Source organism: Triturus cristatus, chromosome 3_2 (genome assembly GCF_964204655.1).
Source record: "Triturus cristatus chromosome 3_2, aTriCri1.1, whole genome shotgun sequence".
Classification (NCBI taxonomy): Eukaryota; Metazoa; Chordata; class Amphibia; order Caudata; family Salamandridae; genus Triturus; species Triturus cristatus.
The window spans coordinates 884,729,375-884,750,390 of record NC_140584.1 but is presented as its reverse complement, the minus strand read 5'-3'; the positions used below and the strand labels follow the sequence as shown (position 1 = coordinate 884,750,390).

Genomic DNA, 21,016 nt, shown 5'->3' with positions numbered 1-21,016 from the left:
CTGTAATTCTTGGAAGACTGCTGCCGAGAGGACTGTTGCTGATTGTAGGTATACCGATTGGAACCCTGGTTGTATGGCCGGTATTGATTGCTTCCTCTTCGAAAATTAGAGGAGGTGCCGCGTCCGCATGCACCCCGAAATGGCTGCTTTCGAAATTGCAATGTACCTAGAGAGCGAGCAGTCTCTGTATCTTTTTTGATCGATTGGAGAGCTTCATCCACATGATCTCCGAATAAAGATTCTCCGTCGTATGCCATATCCAATATTTTTGCCTGCACTTCCTGGCAAAAAGATGTTGAGCGCAACCAACCTTGTCTGCGCAATACCGCAGCTCCAGCGAGTTGGCGGAAACCTGTACAGGCGATGTCCACTGCACAGTCGATTATTTCTGCAGATGTACTCTCTCCCTCTTGAAGAAGCTTCACAGCTTCAATCCTAGATGCCTCAGGTAACATTTCAACCAACGCCGCTATATCTGCCCATATTTGACGGTCGTAACGACCTAAAATGGCTAAGGCATTAGCCGCTCTTACAGTGGTGGAAGCCATTGATGAACATTTTCGCCCTATGGCATCCATGCGACGTCCATCACGATCAGGTGGTGCAGTGATTGTAGATGCAGGGTTTCTAGCCCGACGTTGCGCAGCCTGTGTAATTACAGAATCTGGTTTTGACTGACCAGTGAGGCATGCTGGAGCTCCTACTGGGGATTTATACTTTTTCTCCAACCTAGGTACCTGTGCCGGAAGGCTATTTGGTGTCTTCATTATCTTTTTGCCCTAATCCCAAATGAATTCGATAATGGGGACTGTATGCGTCTGCTTGTAAGGTTGATTTTTAAAGTCATACAGAAAACAATCCTCTTCTCTATGTTCCGTTGTTAATTTGAACCGTTGGGCTGCTTTATCCATCAACTGGTGAAAACTTGCAATGTCGACAGGTGGTGAGTCTGACATCTATCAGATTACACCTCGCTGCCATAGCAGCCTATTTATAAAATAGACAACACTTATCACTCTACGGGATACCTGCCATCAAAGCATTAATGGAAGGCCACAAAAAAATAATTCCACCCAGGTTACCCCCCCTACCCTGTGTGGAACTTAAACATTGACCGCACAAGACTAATGGGCCCGCCTTTTGAACCTCTGCACAAATGCGAACTACGGTTTCTAACATGGAAAGTTGCTTTCCTAGTAGCCATTACTTCCATCAGAAGAGTTAGTGAGCTTCAAGCACTAACTATTCAAGAACCGTTCTTACAACTCCATCATAATAAAGTTCTTCTCAGAACCAATCCAAAATTCCTCCCTAAAGTTATTTCTGATGGATACATCTGCCAGTGGATTCCTCACCTTGTGAATATCCCCTGCGCCAGCATTCCACGGAACTTTTTTCCCCAGCTCTCTACGCCGACGTGGACGACGTCATAATGCATCGGCTCCGCTCGCGACTCCGTATGACGTCACCGGAGCCATAAGAGAGCCACGTCGGCGTGATGACGTCAGTTCCCTTTTTTCCGCGCCGTCGACGCGCAACGGTTTTTCCAGCACACTCCTGCTACTTTGTAGTCGTTTAGTGGTTACTGTTGGAAAAAATTGTCATGTCTTCGACTAGGAAGTCGGGTTTTAAACCCTGTAGGGAATGTGGGGGCCACATGTCAATGACAGACCCCCATGAAGATTGTTTGTGGTGCCTTTCATCCGACCACGACGTTGAAGATTGTTCCAGCTGCAGAAGGATGAATCCCAAGGCCTTGGAAGAAAGGGAGGCGAAGCTCATCATGGCCAAGGCTAAGAAGAAGAGAGGTAGGAAGAAGGAAAGATCGAGACCGGAGTCGTCGACTTCGCATTGTTCGAAGTCGAAGAAACATCATAAGAAGAGGAAGCGTTCCTCTCGGCGCCGGTCTTCGAAGAGCAAGGCGTCGAGATCGACTTCGCCTCGACGTCGAAGTAAGGCTGTGTCTCCTTCTCCATTTAAGTCTCCAGAGGGATCTCCTTCGCCGAAGCGGTCCCCGGCGCCGTCCCCGGCGCAGTCACCGACGCAGTCACCGGTTCCAGTGGAGTCTTCGACTTCGGAGGCCGAGCAAGAGCAAGAGAGAGAGCCTTCTCCAGAGCAGGATGATCCTGCGGCGCCTGTTGAGGACACTGCGGCTCCGGTACCAGGTACTCCTCAACCGGATCCGGGATTATTCCCTTATACACAGTTCCCGACTCCGGGTGCGGTTTTGACGCATTTTTTAAATGCGATGTATGGGATTTTCCAACGGCCTGCCTTCCCATCCGGCGCACCTACTGGTCCCGTGGGTCCTATGGCATATACTCTGGGAGTGCCGCAGTATTATGCTCAGGCCCCTTTTATGCCCTTTCTGCCGATGGCGCCTTCATGGCAGTTTCCGGCGCCGTCTGGGGATCCATCTCGGCTTCGATTGGGTCGACCTTCTTCGGAGCCTTCCTCGTTGCCGACTCCGACTCCGGCACCGCCGACCCCGACACCTCCGGCTCCACTTTCGGTTCCACCGACTCCGCGTACAGCGCCGCCGACGCCGGCTCCTCGGATCCGTTCAAGGAGAGAGGCCCAGAGGGTCTTAGAGGAGGAGCGTTATAGAGTGGAGGTGGAAGAAGGTGAGGTGGATACATCTTCTGACAAATTTGAAGGGATTCAGGAGGCTAGTGGCCTGGATACGACTCCGGAGTGGGAGCATTCTTCCTCTAGGTCCTCTCCACCGCAGGAACTGGCTCCTTACCATCTTGTGATAAAGAAGGCCGCAGAGTTGCTGGACTTGCAGTTACCCTCTGCGGAGTATAAAACTAACCTTCTGACGGAGGTGTTACACTCGCCTACCTCGACCAGTGAGCCTTTGCTGCCCTTTAATGAGGCTCTTTTGGAGCCAGTTATGGGCGTCTGGCGTAAGCCACTCTCTTCGCCGGCAGTCTCCAGGCAGGTGGCGAGAAGATATAGGGTGACACCTGGGGATCCAGGTTTTTTATCTTCACACCCTTCTCCAGAAAGTCTGGTGGTACAGGCCTCATGCTCGAAGCATGCTTCAGGGGCTTTTCCTCAGACTCCTGCGGATAAGAAGTCGAAGAAGCCAGATCAGGTGGACAAAAAGACCTTCTCTTCTGGGAGCATGGCGCTTAAGTACACTAATGCCACCTGCTTGCTAGGGCGCTATGTTCATGCTCTTATGGACTCATTGAAATCGTTAGCCCTAAGTTGCCAGAAGGTGATAAGGCGTCCTTTATGGAAGTGGTCTCGGACACTCAGGCTGCTGCAAGGCAGGTGATTCAGTCGGGGCTTGATACAGCTGATTCGGAGGCAAGGATAATGGGGTCATCTATAGCCACTAGGAGGCAAGCGTGGCTTCGTTCATCTGGCTTCTCTACGGACGTTCAGGCCACCTTGGTGGATTTGCCATTTGACGGACAGGCTTTTTGGTGAAGAGGCTGATTCTGCCTTGCAGAGGTTTAAAGAGAGCAGGGTGACGGCAAAATCTTTAGGTCTGCAGGCTCCTGCTAAAGGATTTGGGCTTAAGAAGTTCAGAGGTTTTGGGAGGTCTTCATTTCGCTTCTTCCGGCAGCCTCAACAGCAGCAGCAGAATCCCCTCTATAGGTCCTATAGAGGGAGGCAAAGAGGTCGGAGAGGTTCTGGCCGCAACCCCTCTTCATCTTCTACCTCCTCTGCTCCCAATGAAGCTTCAGGGAAGCAGCCCTAGATCCCCTATCCTGGAACATGTAAGACCTGTGGGGGGTCGGGTGTCCCACTTTCTGCGAGGTTGGAGATCTGTTACAACCGACCTTTGGGTTTTGAACCTCGTGGAGACTGGGTACGCCCTTCCCTTTCGGGTGTTTCCTCCCCCTTACCCTCCTTGCCAGGATTACTGCTCAGAGGACCATCTACTTCTGCAGAAGGAGGTGCTAGCTTTGCTTCAAAAGGGTGCGAAAGAGGTGGTTCCAGAGCAGGAAAGGGGTCAGGGATGCTACTCCCGGTATTTCCTGATTCCCAAGAAGGACGGCAGATTGCGTCCGATACTGGACCTCAGAGTCTTGAACTTTTACCTGAAACAGGAGAAGTTCAAGATGCTGACCCTTGCGCAGGTTCTTCAAGCGTTGCAGCAAGGAGACTGGATGGTGTCGCTCGACTTGCAGGACGCGTACTTCCATGTCCCAATCCTGTAGTCGCACAGGAAGTATCTCCGTTTTACGGTTGGGTCGCAACATTACCAGTTTGCGGTCCTCCCGTTTGGTCTTACTACCGCACCTCGAGTCTTCACGAAGGTGATGGCAGTGGTGGCAGCCCATCTCAGGAGGTCGGGGATTCCAGTTTTCCCCTACCTGGACGACTGGCTTCTGAAGGCAGAGTCCCCAGAGATGGTGCAACATCATCTGCAGGTAACATCTCGACTGTTATACGACTTGTGTTTTTCGATCAATGTGCCCAAATCTCACCCGGTGCCCTCTCAACGCAACCTGTTCATAGGGGCAGTACTGGACACTACTGTATGTCGAGCATTTCCTCCTCCTCAAAGAATTCTCGACATTCAGGAGATGGTCCCTTTATTCCACTATGGAGCGGTTGTTCCAGTTCTGAAGGTCCTTCGCCTGCTCGGTCTGTTTGCTTCCTGCATTCTGTTGGTCAACCATGCACGCTGGCACATGAGGGCGCTCCAGTGGTGCCTCCGCAGGCAGTGGTATCAGCACAACAGAGATCTCAGGGAGTCGATCAGGATCTCCATAGAAGCTGCAGCGGATCTATCTTGGTGGAGCGTGGAGGGCAATCTGTCCCAAGGAAAGCCATTCCATCTACCTCCATCGGTGGCCACAAAGATAACGGATGCATCCGCTTTAGGGTGGGGTGCGCATCTGGGGGATCTGGAGGTCAAGGGTCTTTGGTCTCCAGAGGAAAGGTTGCTTCACATCAACCTTCTGGAATTGCGGGCGATTCGTTTGGCACTCAAGGCCTTCCTCCCTTCCCTTCGCGGTCAGTCTGTTCAAGTCCTGACGGACAACACTACCGCGATGTGGTATGTCAACAAGCAGGGAGGAGTGGGGTCGCGTTGTCTCTGCAGAGAGGCTCTGCGTCTATGGTCCTGGGCTCAGGACCATCGGATTTGTCTGATGGCAAATCATCTGGCCGGGGTGCTGAACGTACGTGCGGACAGTCTCAGTCGGCAGTTCTCCACCTCTCCTCGTGCCCTCCGCTCGGTCTCCCTCTGAGGGCAGACCTCCTCTCTGTCGGAGGGGCAGGTTCTACACCCCCACCTCCAGAGCTTACACCTTCATGCCTGGAGATTGAACGGGGCAACCTGAATTCCTTCTCTCTCCCGCCTGATGTGGTGGATGTTATTTTATCGGCCAGGCGACACTCCACCAAGTCCATTTACTCTTATAGGTGGTCTAGGTTTGTTAAATGGTGTGGAGAGAGATCCATTGACCGTTTAAAAGCTCATCTTTCCGATGTGCTTCAGTTTGCTCTTTCCTTGGCTCAGCAGAGCTGTGCTGTGGCCACGGTCAAGGGCTATTTTTCGGCCTTATCGGCTTTTCTATGTCTTCCTGATCACCCGTCATTATTTAAATCTCCGATTGTACTAAGGTTTATTAAGGGCCTTACAAACATGTTTCCTCCTGCCACAGTGGGACCTTGATCTTGTCTTAACTTTTCTGATGGGGTCCCCGTTTGAGCCTCTTCATAGCTGTCCTCTGAGGCTTTTGTCCTTTAAGACGGTCTTCCTTGTAGCCATAACCTCGGCAAGGAGGGTGAGTGAGCTTCAAGCTCTTAGTTCAAAACCCCCTTTTCTAACATTACATGCTGAAAGGATGGTACTTGGGACCACGGCTGCTTTCCTGCCTAAAGTAGTTACTCCGTTTCATTTGGGGCAGTCTATTACTCTCCCTGTTTTTTATCCACCTCCTCATCCCTCCAAAGAGGAGGAAAGACTTCATCGTCTGGACCCAAGGAGAGCTGTGAGCTTTTACTTGGACAGAACGAAGGACTTTTGTCTGGACGATCAGCTCTTCGTGGGTTATGTTGGTCATTCCAAAGGAAGAGCGGTGCACAAGCGCACTTTGTCGAGATGGATCATCCTTGCCATCAAGATCTGCTATGCCCTGGCTGGTAAGGTTCCTCCTGAGGGTATTAAGGCTCATTCAACTAGAGCTAAATCAACTACATCTGCTTTGGCCAGGGGTGTTCCTGTGGCAGATATTTGTAAAGCCGCGACTTGGGCCTCCCTCCATACTTTCGCAAAGCATTATTGCTTTGACTCTGAGATGAGGAGGGAGGGCCACTTCGCGCGCTCTGTCTTGCAAGACTTTCTGGTATAGGAAGGTGGACATCCTCCTCCGGGAGTGGGGACTGCTGTGGGAATCTATTCACAAGGTGAGGAATCCACTGGCAGATGTATCCATTAGAAGAACAAGTTACTTACCTTCGGTAACGATTTTTCTGGTGGATACAGTATCTGCCTGTGGATTCCTGTTGGACTTGGCCCTTTTTGCAGGGTCATCCCTAAACTTTTTGCCTTCCTCCTGTATTTTATCTGAACTGTTGTTGGCTGTTTTATGACTCTGGGCACCTTACCACTGCTGATCAGTGCTAAGGTGCATATGCTCTCCCTATGGTAAAATGTTGATGTTCATTGGTTTCCCTGTTTGGCTTATTTGGTTTACTATCAGCCCCTAGTAAAGTGCATCAGGAGTGCCAGGGCTTGTAAATACAAATGCTGCTGGTGGGCTTGCAGCACTGGTTGTGCCACCCACAGAAACGGCCTAGTAAAAATGTGTCTAAGGTCTGCCATTGCAGAACCTGCGTGCAGTCTGGTACTATCATGCTGACTGCGCAAGTGCACCTACTTGCCAGGCCCTAAAACCTTCCCTTAACTACATACTAGTCACCCCTCTGGTAGGCCCAAGGGCAGGGTGCATTGTAGGAATAAGGTAGGACATGCCCTGATGTGTGGCATGTCCTCATAGTGAATTACAGCCATTTTCGTTTGTCACTATTGAAAGGCTACCTGCTCTCCATAGGCCAGAATGGGCTGCTGGAATTATTACACTCTATAATCCCAGCGGACTCCGAGAGCATGGTAGAAAGTCAAGTTTAGTATGCCTGAACTCAGAATAATAAAATACTTCTTTTAGTAAAGTTTATTTAATATCCTGTGTTAGTAAATACTACTTTTAGAAAGTTAGTATTTACTTGCCTAACCATTTCAGTCTGCCTCTGCTGTGTGTGTGTGTGTACTGCCTAGGTTCAGTGAGGGGCAGGGCTGGGGAATTCCAGGAGACAGGCTGGCTGCCAGGTGGTGGGTAGAGAGATTACACCAGGATGGGTGGGAGGAGTACACCTTGACTCTGAATAGACCTGTGCTCTGCCACCACAATGCTGGCTCGCCCCCTGTGGAGCGGCTGATGTCTCTTCCCTGTGCACTGAAAGGAAAGAGCAGAGTCACCACAACAAAGTGCTCCAAAACCGGACTGAGCCAGGCACAGGCCCCCTGGCCGCAAAGAACAAAAGAAACTGTGTATAAAAGAAGGAGCCCTGCTCCTAAGAAATCAGATCCTGTTTACGCCAAGAAGAAACTCTGCCTGAAGAGGAGGACCTGGGAAAGCTACATGGAGGACTACTGTCTCTAAGCCTGAGAGACTGGCCTGTGGTGGGTGCCTTGCTGCAAGAAGGAGAGGAAAAGACTGAGAAAGACTTTATTATCAACTTGTGCTTTGTGAACTTGCCCCCTGAACTGCGCCCCAGGAACAGTGGGCGCTACCCCTCCCTGGAAGAAGGAGAACCTGTGTGACCCATTCCGCTGAGCAACGCGACTCCTGCACGATTGTGCCGCTGTGAGCACAGTGACGGCCTGCCTCGCATGGCCGGAACAAAGTAAGCTGCTGCTCCCTCGAGCTGGCGCTCGCACCGTAAGGAGGGACTGGTCGATCGAGCCCCGAGCCTCTGTGGTCCCCGAGCCGCAGAGATCACTGCAAGGACCGACGACACCCAAGTTCGCCGCCACTGGACGATGCCTGCAGTGCCGCTGAATTCACCCCCGAGCTACCTCTCCTTCCACCAACCTCGCTGCGAGTCTCGAAGTCCTGAGGCGCCCCACGAAGCATCACTGTCCGCTGCTATACAGGACTGCACCGCAACGTGGGACACCTCGCCGCCGACTGCCGAGGCCGCCCGAACTCCCCATGAAGACATAAGGTACTGTGCGCCTCGAACGCCCCGGTACGAAGCGTACCATCCCCGGTACGGCCCGTACGGCTTTGTACGTCATCGTCCCCGTAAGCCTGCCCACGTGGGAAGCGTGAGTCATCGAAGTAAGCATCCGGAAGAACGTCCGTCCCGGTACGATGCGTACCTCCTAATGTACGGCCCGTACTGCTTGAGTCCCCGTACGCTTGCTCACGCGGGAAGCGTGAGGCGTAGTAGGAATCGTACCAACACCGTACTAAGCGTACCAAAGCCGGTGCGAAGCGTACCCACTCCGGAACGATACGTACGGACAGCGCTACGGCGCGCACTGGCCCCAAAGAGGTGTAATCTGCACCTAACCTTGCCTTTTGAAGAACTGTGGCATCCTGAACCCTGGAACACAGGTAACTGGAACTGTGCTCAAAGCCAAACAACTGTATTTGGAAAGCCTGCTTGAAGAGCCTATATATATAGAGTTTTATTTTCCTAAGTACAGTCTTGTGTCTCTGTGTGGTGGGTTGGTGGTTATTGTGGGACGCCCTAAATGCTTAACCTCGTGCCCTCTGGAATTTAGCCTGACTGCTCGCGCCACGTTACCTAGAGGGTGAGCAGGGGTTATTTTTCAAGAGTAATCCCTTGCCCTGACTTAGAGGAAAGGGTCCCTGCTTGTTGCAAGTGCATACCTGCGCCAACCAGAGACCCCGGATTCTAACTATTCCTCACTGGCCCATCTGCTTCCCCGTTGTCCACCTTTATATACCTTATAAGTTGTCTTGTTTGAGATGTTATTATGCTTTCTGGTACATTGGTAGGAAATGCTTGTTTGATTTGGCTTTCCTTTTGTTTATGTACTATGTATATTTGATTGTATATTGTATACTGTGTATACTTTGAATTTGTCGTGGGTCCACCTGTGCGCCTCGGGGGCACGGAAAAAATGGGTGGAACTGACGTCATCACGCCGACGTGGCTCTCTTATGGCTCCGGTGACGTCATACGGAGTCGCGAGCGGAGCCGATGCATTATGACGTCGTCCACGTCGGCGTAGAGAGCTGGGGAAAAAAGTTACGTGGAATGCTTGCGCAGGGGATATTTACAAGGTGAGGAATCCACAGGCAGATACTGTATCCGCCAGAAAAATCGTTACCGAAGATAAGTAACTTGTTCTTCTCCCTTCCACCTCAACCAGTCTGTGGAGTTGTCCGTATTCTTCTTGCGACCACAGACAGTTGCAGAAAGAGCTCTTCACACTCTAGATGTTAATAGAGCACTGCTTTATTACATTGAAAGAACAAAACCTTTTCGTAAGACCAAACAACTTATTGTGTCCTTCTCACCACCACATAAAGGCAACCCCATATCCAAATCTGGCCCAGCAAGGTGGATTGTCAAATGCATACAGATTTGCTATCACAAAGCTAAATGCACCTTATCTGTTCCTCCTAAAGCCCACTCTACACGATAGATAGGGGCTTCAATGGCATTTTTAGGGAGCATTCCCTTAGATGACATCTGCAAAGCAGCCACATGGTCTACACCGCACACATTCACAAAACACTATTGTGTAGATGTGCAAACAAAACAACAAGCTAGTGTGGGCCAGGCTGTACTCAAAACACTATTTCAAGCTACTACAACAGATACTGGTGGTCGCCGCTAGAGGCCGGTACTGCTATACAATCTATGCTCCGTGTGCGATCTGCAGCTCATATGCCTCGAACGGAAAATGCTACTTACCAGTATGCATCTGTTCTTGGCATGTAGAGCTGCAGATCCACACATGCCCACCCGCCTCCCCGGCTACCTTTATCTGTTCCAGTATTATCTTTTTTTGATACAGCATACATTGGCATCTTTTCTCTTTCTTACAAAACTCCATCATTTCCCTGCTGGCAAAAAACAATCTGAGGATGGAGCCGATGCCCATGCGCACTATGATCCAAAGGAGGAGTCACCTATCCCGTGACTTCCAAAGTTCCAAGACAAGAACAAGTGCACATATCCGGGCCCAACACCAGATGGCGATCTATGCTCAGTGTGTGGCTCTGCAGCTCTACATGCCAAGAACCGATGCATACTGGTAAGTAGCATTTTCCTTTCTTTTTTGCTCCTGTGGCCATGCCAATCTGCCAGTACCCTGCAGTTAAGTCAAAGGTACTGAGAAATCTGGCTGCCCCTAATTTGTCTATCAACCCATCTGCTCTTGGAATGGGGTGAGCATCTGTCTTGGAATGGGGTGAGCATCTGTCTTGGTGACAGAGGTGAGCCCTCTATAGTCCCCACAGAACTTTTAGAAACTTTTCTCAGAAAAATAGTCAATGTTATCCTATGGAGGAAAGGAAAATGCTACTTACCAGTATGCATCTGTTCTTGGCATGTAGAGCTGCAGATCCACACACTGTGCATAGATCGCCATCTGGTGTTGGGCCTGGATGTTTGCACTTTGTTTTTGTCTTGGAAAGTCTTTGGAAATCAAAAGATAGGTGGCTCCTCCTTTGGACAATAGTGCGCATGGGCATCGACTCCATTGTCAGGTTGTTTTTTCGCCAATAAGGGAAACGATGGAGTTTTGGGAGAAACAGAAATAGATGTCCATGTAAGGGTCTTATGGTTGAACTACGAATTGAAGACTTCAAACCTAGACACTAGAGATGTTACTCTACACTTGTGCACCGGAGTGCCAGCTTTACCTCACCCACAGGAAGCGGGTGCAAAGGGCTCGAAGTGCGTCGGGTTTCGTCTATCTGTCCAATGGAGCCTGACGACAAAGATGCTGCAGGCGGTCGGTCCAGAAGAGATGCGGTGAATCCAAGGATGGATCAGAAGTGTAGAAGACCTGTAAGCAGAGGGGACAGTGTTCACAGTCACTAGCCAGTGACCGGCGTGGCACCAGGTAGGTACCAGGCGATGTCTGGTGCAAACAGGTGAAGAGGTGTAGCTTGTCTCTGCAGCCACGTGGTCCCTGAAGGTCGACGACGTCCAGGAGTCGGTTCACGAGCTGTCCCACGCAGGCTCTCGCTGTCGGCGGTGTCGGCGACTCAGAAGAAGCAAACAAGCCTTGGCAAAAGCAGGAGTCGCAGGAATCGAAGAAAGCTGTTAGCTCTGACCAGCAAGGTCAGAGGGGCTGCTCCTTTGGAGGGAAGCAGGGGCCGGTCTGGAGCAACCAGACCAGCGTCGTAGTTTTCAAAAAGGTTCGCCAAGATGGCCACTAGCCAACGGGCCAGGGACTGGGTAGGCGCGTCGAGTTGCAAAGTGCAGAGGGGCCCCACGCAGATCGTGGAGATGCTGGAGGGCTCACCTTTGGTGCAGATGCTGCTCGGATGTTGGGCTTCTCAGGACCCAAAGCACAACTTGGAGGGAGCCTCTGTTGTCGCGCTTGCAGCTTGTCGAGTGTCTTCCAAGATGGCTGGCTCCACGTGTCTCGGTGCCTCCACGGGTTCCTTCTTTGCAGGGTCTGTGGATCGGGCGGTGAGAGGTCTGGAGGTCCAGTTCTTGTCGGTGTCTGGGCTCGGGCTCCGGCGGGAGGCGGCGGCAAAGCTGACGTCGATTCGCTGTTTGATGCTTGCGTTAGCAAGATGGTCACTCCCTGGCCATAGGGGAGATTTCCTTCAGTCTTCTGTGCAGCAGAACGTCGAAGTTCCCGTCTTCTTCTTAGTTTCAAGTTGATTCCAGGATGTCTGAAGTCTTAGGACACAGCTCCTACCTTTAAGCGGATTCTAGGGGCCGGACTACCTGCTAGGTCCCTCCCTAAGGGTGGGACCAGGAAGGGGGGTCGTTACACCCCCAATCCTTTGTCCAGCTCGCCCCAGGTCTGGGGCTGGTGTGCCCCAGGACCGGTTTGAACTGGCATATACACCGAGGCTCCTTGTGAGCCTTAGGCATGTCTGATTCTATTCAAGCCCTACCTGACCAATACACAAAATCCTGTCTGGGGTGGTGCTCGCACCTCCCCTGGCAGGAAACCCTTTGTCCACGTCTCCCAAGCTGGAAGGACTCCCAGCAGCAGGAGGGCAGACTTGTGTCGGTGGTGGCAGCGTCCATTTTGTGGAGCTGAGGCTATGTCTGATTTTACCCGGGTTTCAGGTTCTGTACATGTCGTGTCCCTCTAGAAGGGTGGAATGCTAACCCCGTCGCCAGAATTGGCGAGGGGTTAGTATTCCAATTCGTATGACACCTTACTCGACATGTTTTGATAAAGTCAAACCAAAGATAGCATTTAACCGCGAGGTTCATAATGCACTTAAGAGTATATGGTATGACGATATCTGGAAACGGTAGAAGGAAGTTGTTCCGACAACTGCAGACAGGCTCAGCTCATGCCAGAGCACCATCTCACATGAAACCAAGCACTCTCCCTTCAGGATTGTTAAGGCCTGCCATAGGAGTGACTTATAGGTTAACATGTGTCCCATTTAAGGTTAGGTATAGATATACTACACCTAAGTAAGAGGTGGATACACCAACTTACCCCAGCTGAGTGATCAGCCAGTTGTGTCAAATTGTTGGGCCAGGCCAGGGGTGGCACAATACATGCTTCAGCCCCTGGTAGGCCTTAGATACACCAATGCCCTGGGTACCTAGTGTACACTGGTACAGGGGCTCACCGGGTGATCCAGTTCCAATTGGTTATGCACCTAAAGTGCATAGTGTCAATTTATTAGAGAGAACAGCAGGCTGGGGGTCTGATTAGCAGGCCCACAGCCTCAATATGTCAAAAACCAGTGAAGCAAAAAGCAGAAATTTGGGGTGACCATAGGATAGCAGTCCCTACTCTCCTACATCGGTCCATACGGTACGCCGGGTCATCCCCTGGCACATGAAGCCACTGATTTATTACCATAATCTGAGATGCCCAATAGTATATCTTCATATTAGGGAGGGCGATACCCCCGTCGTACCAGCCTCTGGTCAGCTTATGGAGCGCTATCCGTGGCGCCTTATCTTCCCACAATAGACTAGTCACCTCTGCGTTTATGGCGGTAAAGTATGTAGGTGCGACCGGGAAGGGTGTGTTCTGAAGCAGGTAGAGAAATCTAGGGAGAGCCATCATTTTAAAGAGGGCGGCCCTTCCCAGTAGTGTCAGGGGTAGAGAACGCCAGTGTTTGACGTCGCTACGAAACCGAATCAGGGGTTTCGCCAGGTTTTCGCCAACAAATTTCGCCCTGTCTGCTGTCACATAGATTCCTAAGTATTTGAATCCGTCTTCTACCACTCGGATTTCACACCCCCGCGGGAGCCGCGACGGGGAGCCCCGAAGCACATACAAATAGGATTTTTTCCAGTTTATCTTATAGCCGACACCCTCCCGTACGACGCACAGATGCCCAGAAGACAGTGTATCGAGCACGCCGGCGAGGCTAAGTACAGCAGGACGTCATCAGTATACAGAGAGATGCGGTCCTCCCATCCCATAGTCCACTTTAGGCCACGGATCACCGGGTCCTGCCGCACCCAGGCCGCGAGCGGCTCCAATGCCAGAGCAAATAGGAGCGGGGAAAGGGGGCAACCCTGTCGCGTCCCCCGCCCCAACGGAAAGGCGTCCGAGATATGCCCATTCACGACCACCTGTGCCAGCGGCTTGGTATACAGAAGCTGGATCCACGCGCATAGCTTGGGGCCAAAGCCCAAGTGGCGAAGAACGGCAAAGAGGAACGGCCACTCCACCAGGTCGAATGCCATTTGAGCGTCCAGTGAGAGGATGGCCGCGTCCTCTTCTATCGATGAGCGGTGCGCGAGGACCCCGTGCAACCGCCGTATGTTCAGGGCGGTATTGCGATTAGGCATAAACCCGGACTGGTCCGGGTGTATCAAGGCAGTAAGGTGGGGCTGCAACCTTGTCGCCAAGACCTTTGCCAGAATCTTTGCCTCTGCGTTCAGCAGTGAGATTGGGCGATAGGAGACGCACTCGTGCGGTGGTTTGTTAGGCTTGGGGATAGCCACTATAGTAGCCATTCTCTGGTCCCGGGGTAGAATCCCTTTCTTCAGACTATCCGCATACATATCCAAAAGGTGCGGGACGATGTGAGTAGTGGCTTTCTTATAGAATTCCACCGGGATTCCATTGGGCCCCAGTGCCTTCCCGGTGCGGAGGGCGGCTATTGCAAGTGTGAGCTCCTCCGCAGTCAGGTCTGCCTCTAAGGCCTCCACCTCGGACTGAGCCAGCACCGGCACAGCAATGTCTCTAAGGAAAGCCAGATTGTCCACCTGAGTTTAGCTTTTGAGTGTGGGACATCATTTGCTGCCTGAGTGTGTACAACAAATGCTTAACACTACCCTCTAATAAAGCCTTACCACTCGCCCACACTCCCACAAATAGAGAGTAAGGTGCTATCTACTTTTACCTCTGCCTACCTTTGGGACTCTGTGCACATTATACCTCATTTTGGTATAGTATATACAGAGCCACCTTCCTACACTGTATCTTTCAACAGAATGTTGTATCTTCCTTGATCCATTACTCATTACTTTATTGTGATGTGCAAATATAGTGGAATGAATTTTGTGACTGAGAGCCCGAGTAGTTGTTTGGAGAGAATTGAAATGACCAAAACCATTTAACATATTTCCAGCTGGCAAAAACCTTCTTTGTTTGAGCCTGTGTCCTTCAGGGTCTGACAACGTCAGCTTAAATTGAGTTGCTGTGATTTCCAAGTGATATTTAATTACCTGCTGGACTCCTCTTTTTGTTGTAAAGTTAGTGATTTGCACTGTATGAAAACAAGTTATATCTTTCTTTAAGGTGCAGAGAACAGTTCTGATACAGAGAGTGCTCCATCCCCATCTTCTGCAGAAGCTGCCAAGCCCATCGTAGAACCAGTTGGAAGCACCAACACTGACTCTGAAAGCGCTGAGATGGGGGTGAATTCGGATTGTTCTGGTAAAGCTGTGACTGATGCATGCCATTCTGTAGCTATTCATAGGACAAACACACCAGATGGAGAGTGTAGTGAGTTGAAAGTAAAGGAAGAATCTGGCATCGAAGCAGATGACCTTTCCGAGATAGACAGGAAAGGACCGACCTCTGACTCTAATCCATCACCATTGACTAATGCTGAAACCAAAGTAGAATCCATGGAGATTGAAACCAAGATGTCTGATGAAGTCAGTGTGAAAGTTGAGGACGATACCAAAGAAGAAGACATAGAGGCACCGAAGGAGAAAACTGAAGCTGTGGATGTAGAATTTGTTGAGGCTACACACGACACAACTGCCAAGCCAGAATCTCAATCGGACAATGATTCCAGTGCCACTTGCAGTGCAGATGAAGACGTTGAAGGAGAGCCGGAAAGGCAAAGGTGGGCTTTTATGTCTGAGTTGGATAAACTTAAATGTCTTGTGCAGTCTTTGTATCTTGATTGCTGTTTCCATAGCTACTCCATTGTGTGGTATCTTGAAATAATCAATTGTCATTTTATTTTGTCTTTGGAGAAGGATTGTTACATTTTGACTTGCATTATGTGAGTTCTTCATATTAGGAAAGGTGGACTTTATCCGGAGTTGGACATGTTCTGCAGCAAAACTCTTGTTTCACAGTGTAAAGCCGCCCTGTAACTCTGCCTTAGGATCTAGATTTGTATGGGTGGCATGTATATTTGTCAACTTATTTTATGCTACACAAAGCTGTGCGCATTGATGTAAGTAAATGAGCCTCCAGTCAGATTATAAGAGTAGAAAAATGTGTTTCAGGCAAACTTCTAGCTCCGGATTCCTCACCTTTTGAATATTCCCCAGGCTTCAGACAAGATATGAAAACTTGTAAGCAGTACTTCTGTGCATTGGTAGGTGTGAGAAAAGTGCCATCTTTGACTGAGTGTGCCTTGGGCTCCTGCCAATCAGGTGCCCAGAGCCTGTGTTCCTTCCCTAAAACTGCATTGAAGCCTAAACCCAATTAGCATCTCTGGCCACATGTCGGCCCCTGGTAAATGGTACCGTAGGTACCCGGGACGTGTGACCAGAGAAGGCCCCGAAGGGCTGCAGCACTTATTGTGCCACCCTTGAGGCCCTGTACCCTGACACACCCACACTGCCTTTGCAGGCTGAGTGTCTTGGAGCAGAACAAAACAGAGTTGTCATGGCACACATCCCTGTGTGCCATGCCCACAAACACACTGCCCTGGCATACCTGAGTCACCCCTCGAGCTGGGTGCACTATGCCATTGATGTGGGTACCGGTGCATGAGCCCTGTGCCCCTACAGTACCCAGGTCCATTCCTGTGCACTGTAAGTACAGTGCTGCCATTAAGAGTATATGTTGCTGGGAGGTTGTCATTACGAACTCCACAGCACCATGATGGCTACACTGAAGACTGAGAAGTTTGGTATCAAACTTCTCATCACATTAAACCCACACTGATGCCAGTATGGGATTTAATGTAAAATGCACGACAGAGGGCAACTTAGAGTTGCCCCCTGAAACGGACCCACAACCCGTGTCCTGACTGAGAGGCTGCATAGGCTGCCACCCAGCAGACAGGTTGCTAGCCCCCTGGGAAGAGAGCCATCCGCTCTCGTGTGCCTGCAACAACGCACATCCTGGGGCGAGGTGCAAGCCTCCTCCCCCAGGATGGGCAGGGGAAGCTTAAAAGGCATGCTGCCTATATGAGCCTCCCTAGACCACTTGCTGTATGCAGCAACTGGTCCCCACCGGTTCTGACCCCCACTCTGGCGGGAAAAACCAAGGGAAGAAAGGGTGTGTGCCAGCCTCTGGCAACCCCACCCCTCAGTTGGGGGAGGCGAGGTGAAGCACGACTCCGGCTCTCGCCATCTTGAGAATGGGGAGCCCTACCCAATCAGGACTAGGCTCCTGCCCCTCTCCCACTGGAGAGGGGCAGGATAGGGGGTGTACTCACCCCAGGAAAGGGACCCATTGGTCCCTGTCCTTTCCCTACCTGTAACATACATTTAGTATTTAGGGGCACCCTGAACCTTCCTTCCTCAGATCAAGATTCCGAAACAAGAAGAATAAGAAGAAAGAAGACCTGCTGTGCAGCTGCTAACAAGAGGATGACACCAACTGACTTGGCCCCAGCCCTTCTGGCCTGTCGACCCTCGAACATGCTCCTGCTAAACTCCGGCGTCTCCAGTGGTCAGCAACCTCGAAAACCCCAGAGTACCTGACTGCCTTGCTCATCTATTGACTGGGACTCCCACGAGCAGTGGTTCTGCTCAAACAAGCAACAACCCCTGGTGCCAGCCAGGAACCGCGAATCCAGCACACTCTGCACCAGCCGAGCCCGGCCTGTGCCTGAGTGAACAAAGACCACGAAGATGTCCCCCCGGCAACTGTGACCAAGAATCCGGCACCCAAGGACCCTCCTCGACTCTCCTGACGATGCCTGCAGACCACTCCAGGGACCCCCCTCCCCCACCCCCCCAACCGTGACCAGCAGAGGGTAAGATTTCCCGACGCCAAAAGATACCCCTGCACCCGCTGCCCTGCGGCCCCCTGTGCCCAGCTCCTGGGTTCCTACCTATCCTACAGCTTCCCAACTTACCTCTCAAAGTGGTGGTTGCACCTGAAGAATCTCCGTCCCTGAGCTTGCAGCCTTTGTTCATCTTGCAGCTTTTACATTGAAATACATTGGGCGCCAGACGGCCCAAAAGCACCCTGCACCCAGCCGCACGAGTGCCCCTGGAAGTGCAGCATCTGTCCTATTCTACTTCCCACTTGCCCTGTGTAAGAGAGCAGGAGCTCAGCTCCCACAGCCGCGTGGCCTGCCTTCTAGCAGCCACCAACCAAAGGCCCCCTGCCTGCCATAGGCTAACATTGGGCCTACTCTCTCTGCACCCGGCTGCCCCTGTGCCGCTGAGGGTGTAACAACTGTACCTACCAGACCCTGGGATACCCCTGAGTCTTACCCCAGAACCTTAACTCTGCCAGTCGAGTACTTACCTGAAAGCCGATAGATCACTTTTTCTCCATAGGGTAACATTGACTGGTTTTCACTTGGAAATTCTTCTAAGTGTCCAGTTTTGAAACCTTAAAATATTTACTAAAAATCACCCAATCAACAAAAACGTCATTACTCACCTGTTACCAGGAGAGATCCGAGTGCTGGATCTTTGTGCGCAGCACTGACCCTACAAAGCAATTACAACTGTGATTTTCAGATAACCAAACTTTCCTGCATAGGATAACATTGCCTGGTTTTTGCCAGAAATTCTTTTAAGTGTCGATTTTTGAAGCATACAAATATTCCTTAAAAACCGCCTGTGTAACAACAACGATTTCTTTCAACTTTTTACAGAAGATGCACCAGGGCTGAATCCAGGATCCAGCCCTGAGTTAGAAAAACCTATGAAAAGTCATTGATATTGCATTTACTTAAAGATTCCCATTGAGCTCAATGTTACAATTGTGTTTAACTTGTGTTGCCTAGTGCAACAAGTGTAACTACTGCATTTAAAAGTCTATTGCTTATTGAAAGTATTCAATTAGAGCATTTTATTCTGAGAAAGTATTTTGATACCTACTGGTTGTTCTAAAATAAAACTATATATTTTTATATACAAACCAATTGGCCTAGAGTTCAGTTCTTGAGTGAATGAGACCATTAGCTGACTGAGTGTGTACAACAAATGCTTTACATTGTCCTCTGATACTGCCTTACTGCTCGACCAAGCTACCACTTTAGAGAGTAAGGTTATATCTAACTGTAACCTCTGCCAAACCTCTGGGGACTGTGGACTCTGTACACACTGTACCTTACCTTGGTGCAGTATATACAGAGCCACTTTCTTACATTGGTGGATCAGCGGTGGGATATAAACTTGCATTTGTTGGACTACTTGGTTACCATCTGATCACACGACAGAACTCTTAAATTGCCTTTATAATCCTAATTTTCCTAATTGGTCTTTCCAAAATAATAAAAGTCTTGTCAGGGCCTTGCTTACGTCCCCTTAAAATTTTAGAGAAATAAAAGTCACTGTAGTCAAGGGTAGAGGGTTAGAACTGTCTGGTTAGAATGTCTCAAAGGAACCAAGCTATTAGTGAAGGTAATACTATGCAGGACCTGGTTGAGGAGCTAGACCTCACACCTTACTTACACTTGTCTTTCAAGGAATTGAGGTCCTTATGCAGCAATCTAAAAAATATCCAAATAAACCTGCATCCAACCAAATAGGGGCTCCAGGAGCTCCTTGCTGAGTATGCTTAGGACCACCCCTCTGAACATGGTGATGACCAGTCAGATGGGGAAAGGGTAGAGGATGAGGGGGATAATGCCCCCCCCCCTCCAATAATCCCTAGTGAGGAAATAAACCCCATACCCTTTACTCCAAGAATCCACTTCTGAGGACCTAGAGACCACATAGGTGGACCAGGTCCCAGAGGAAACACTGGGGAACTCCCCAGTGAAGAGGACAGCTTTTTAGCAAAGCTGGCCAAGAGATTAGAACTAGAGTCCAGACTCCTGGCTCTAGAGAAAGAAAGGAAGGAGATGGGTTTAGCACCCATCAATGGTGGCAGCAATACAAATAAGGATAAAGAGCAGTCTTATGATCCTAAAATCCCCAAAGGGATTGTCCCTAAATTTAAGGAAGGTGATGAATTCACCAAATGGTTCACAGCCTTTGAGAGGGCTTGTGACATGAGAAAAGTAAAACCTCTCTGGGGGGCCCTCCTGTGGGAACTGTTCTCTGGTAACTGCAGAGACAGGCTTCTGACCCTCTCTGTGCCAGATGCAGGGTCCTATGACCTCATGAAGAAGACTGATTGAGGGATTTGGGCTCACCACTGAGGAGTATGGAATAAGATTCAGGAGGGCTCACAATACCCAGACCCAGTCCTGGATTGATGTTGTAGACTACTCAGTAAAGACACTGGATGGTTGGTTAACATGACACAATGTGCATGGTTTTACTGGACTTTACAATTTGTTTATGAAGGAACATAGTAATTGCAAAAATGAAAAGTTGCATCAGGATTTGGTAGACCTAGGTCTAATTTCTCCCCAAGAATTGGGAAAGAAGGCATACCACTGGGTCAAGATTAGGGTGACCAGGGCAACCACAGGGGGTGACCATAAGAAGGTGGTTACAAAACCTCCCCAGGGGAAAGGTGGTGAGAATCCCCAAGATAAAAAGTCCGAGTCTTCCAAAGGGCCCCAAAAACCTGTACAGGAGGGTGGGTCCCAAACTACTGCCTGTGTGCCTCAGCCTTATAGGGGGAAGAACTTTGATCCCACAAAGACCTGGTGTAACAACTTTAAGAAGTTGGGACACTTAACTGTAGATAAATCTTGCCCTCACAACAAGGCCCCTAAGGCAACCAGTACAGCTACACCTGGGGTGGCAAGTCTACAAATGGGATCAACAGTGTGCCCAGAGCAATTCAGGATGCACACTGAAGCAGTTCTAGTTTCAGAAGGGGAAGTTGAGTTTGCCACTGTAGCTGTGTGGCCACCCAACTTAAAGAAGTACTTACAATACCCTTGGGTTAATGGAACTAGGATAGAAGCTCTGAGAGATACAGGTGCCAGTGTTACCATGGTGAGAGAGACACTGGTTTCCCCTGAGCAATACTTGATTGGGAAAACGTACCCAGTCACCAACGCCGACAGTGTTGCCACTAATCATCTAATGGCTGTGGTGACGTTAGGAGGGGGGGGGCCTGAAACAGGTAGTGGTCTCTCAGAAGCTACCAGCTGCATGTCTGCTAGGAAATGACCTGGAAACCTCCGCCTGGGCTGAGGTTGAGTTGAAAAGCCATGCTGAGTATCCCTGAATTGGTGTGTGTGCAATCCAGAGCAAGAGGAAGGGTGAAAAAGTAGGATTGGAGCCTGAAAGTATGGCCCAACCCACCAAGAGAAAAGGTAAGAAGACT

The 21,016-nt window shown here is 50.3% G+C and overlaps 1 protein-coding gene across 33 annotated transcripts in view; it reads left to right on the top strand.

The window, feature by feature from the left end:
* NCOR1 (nuclear receptor corepressor 1) overlaps window positions 1–21,016 on the top strand; it is a 1,832,391-nt gene that overhangs the window by 819,912 nt on the left and 991,463 nt on the right. For all 33 annotated transcript variants that reach the window (XM_085649294.1, XM_085649293.1, XM_085649281.1 and 30 more), the window contains one exon: window positions 14,930–15,485. In XM_085649294.1, the coding sequence (XP_085505420.1) occupies window positions 14,930–15,485 (556 nt within the window). The remainder of the gene's footprint in view (window positions 1–14,929; window positions 15,486–21,016) is intronic.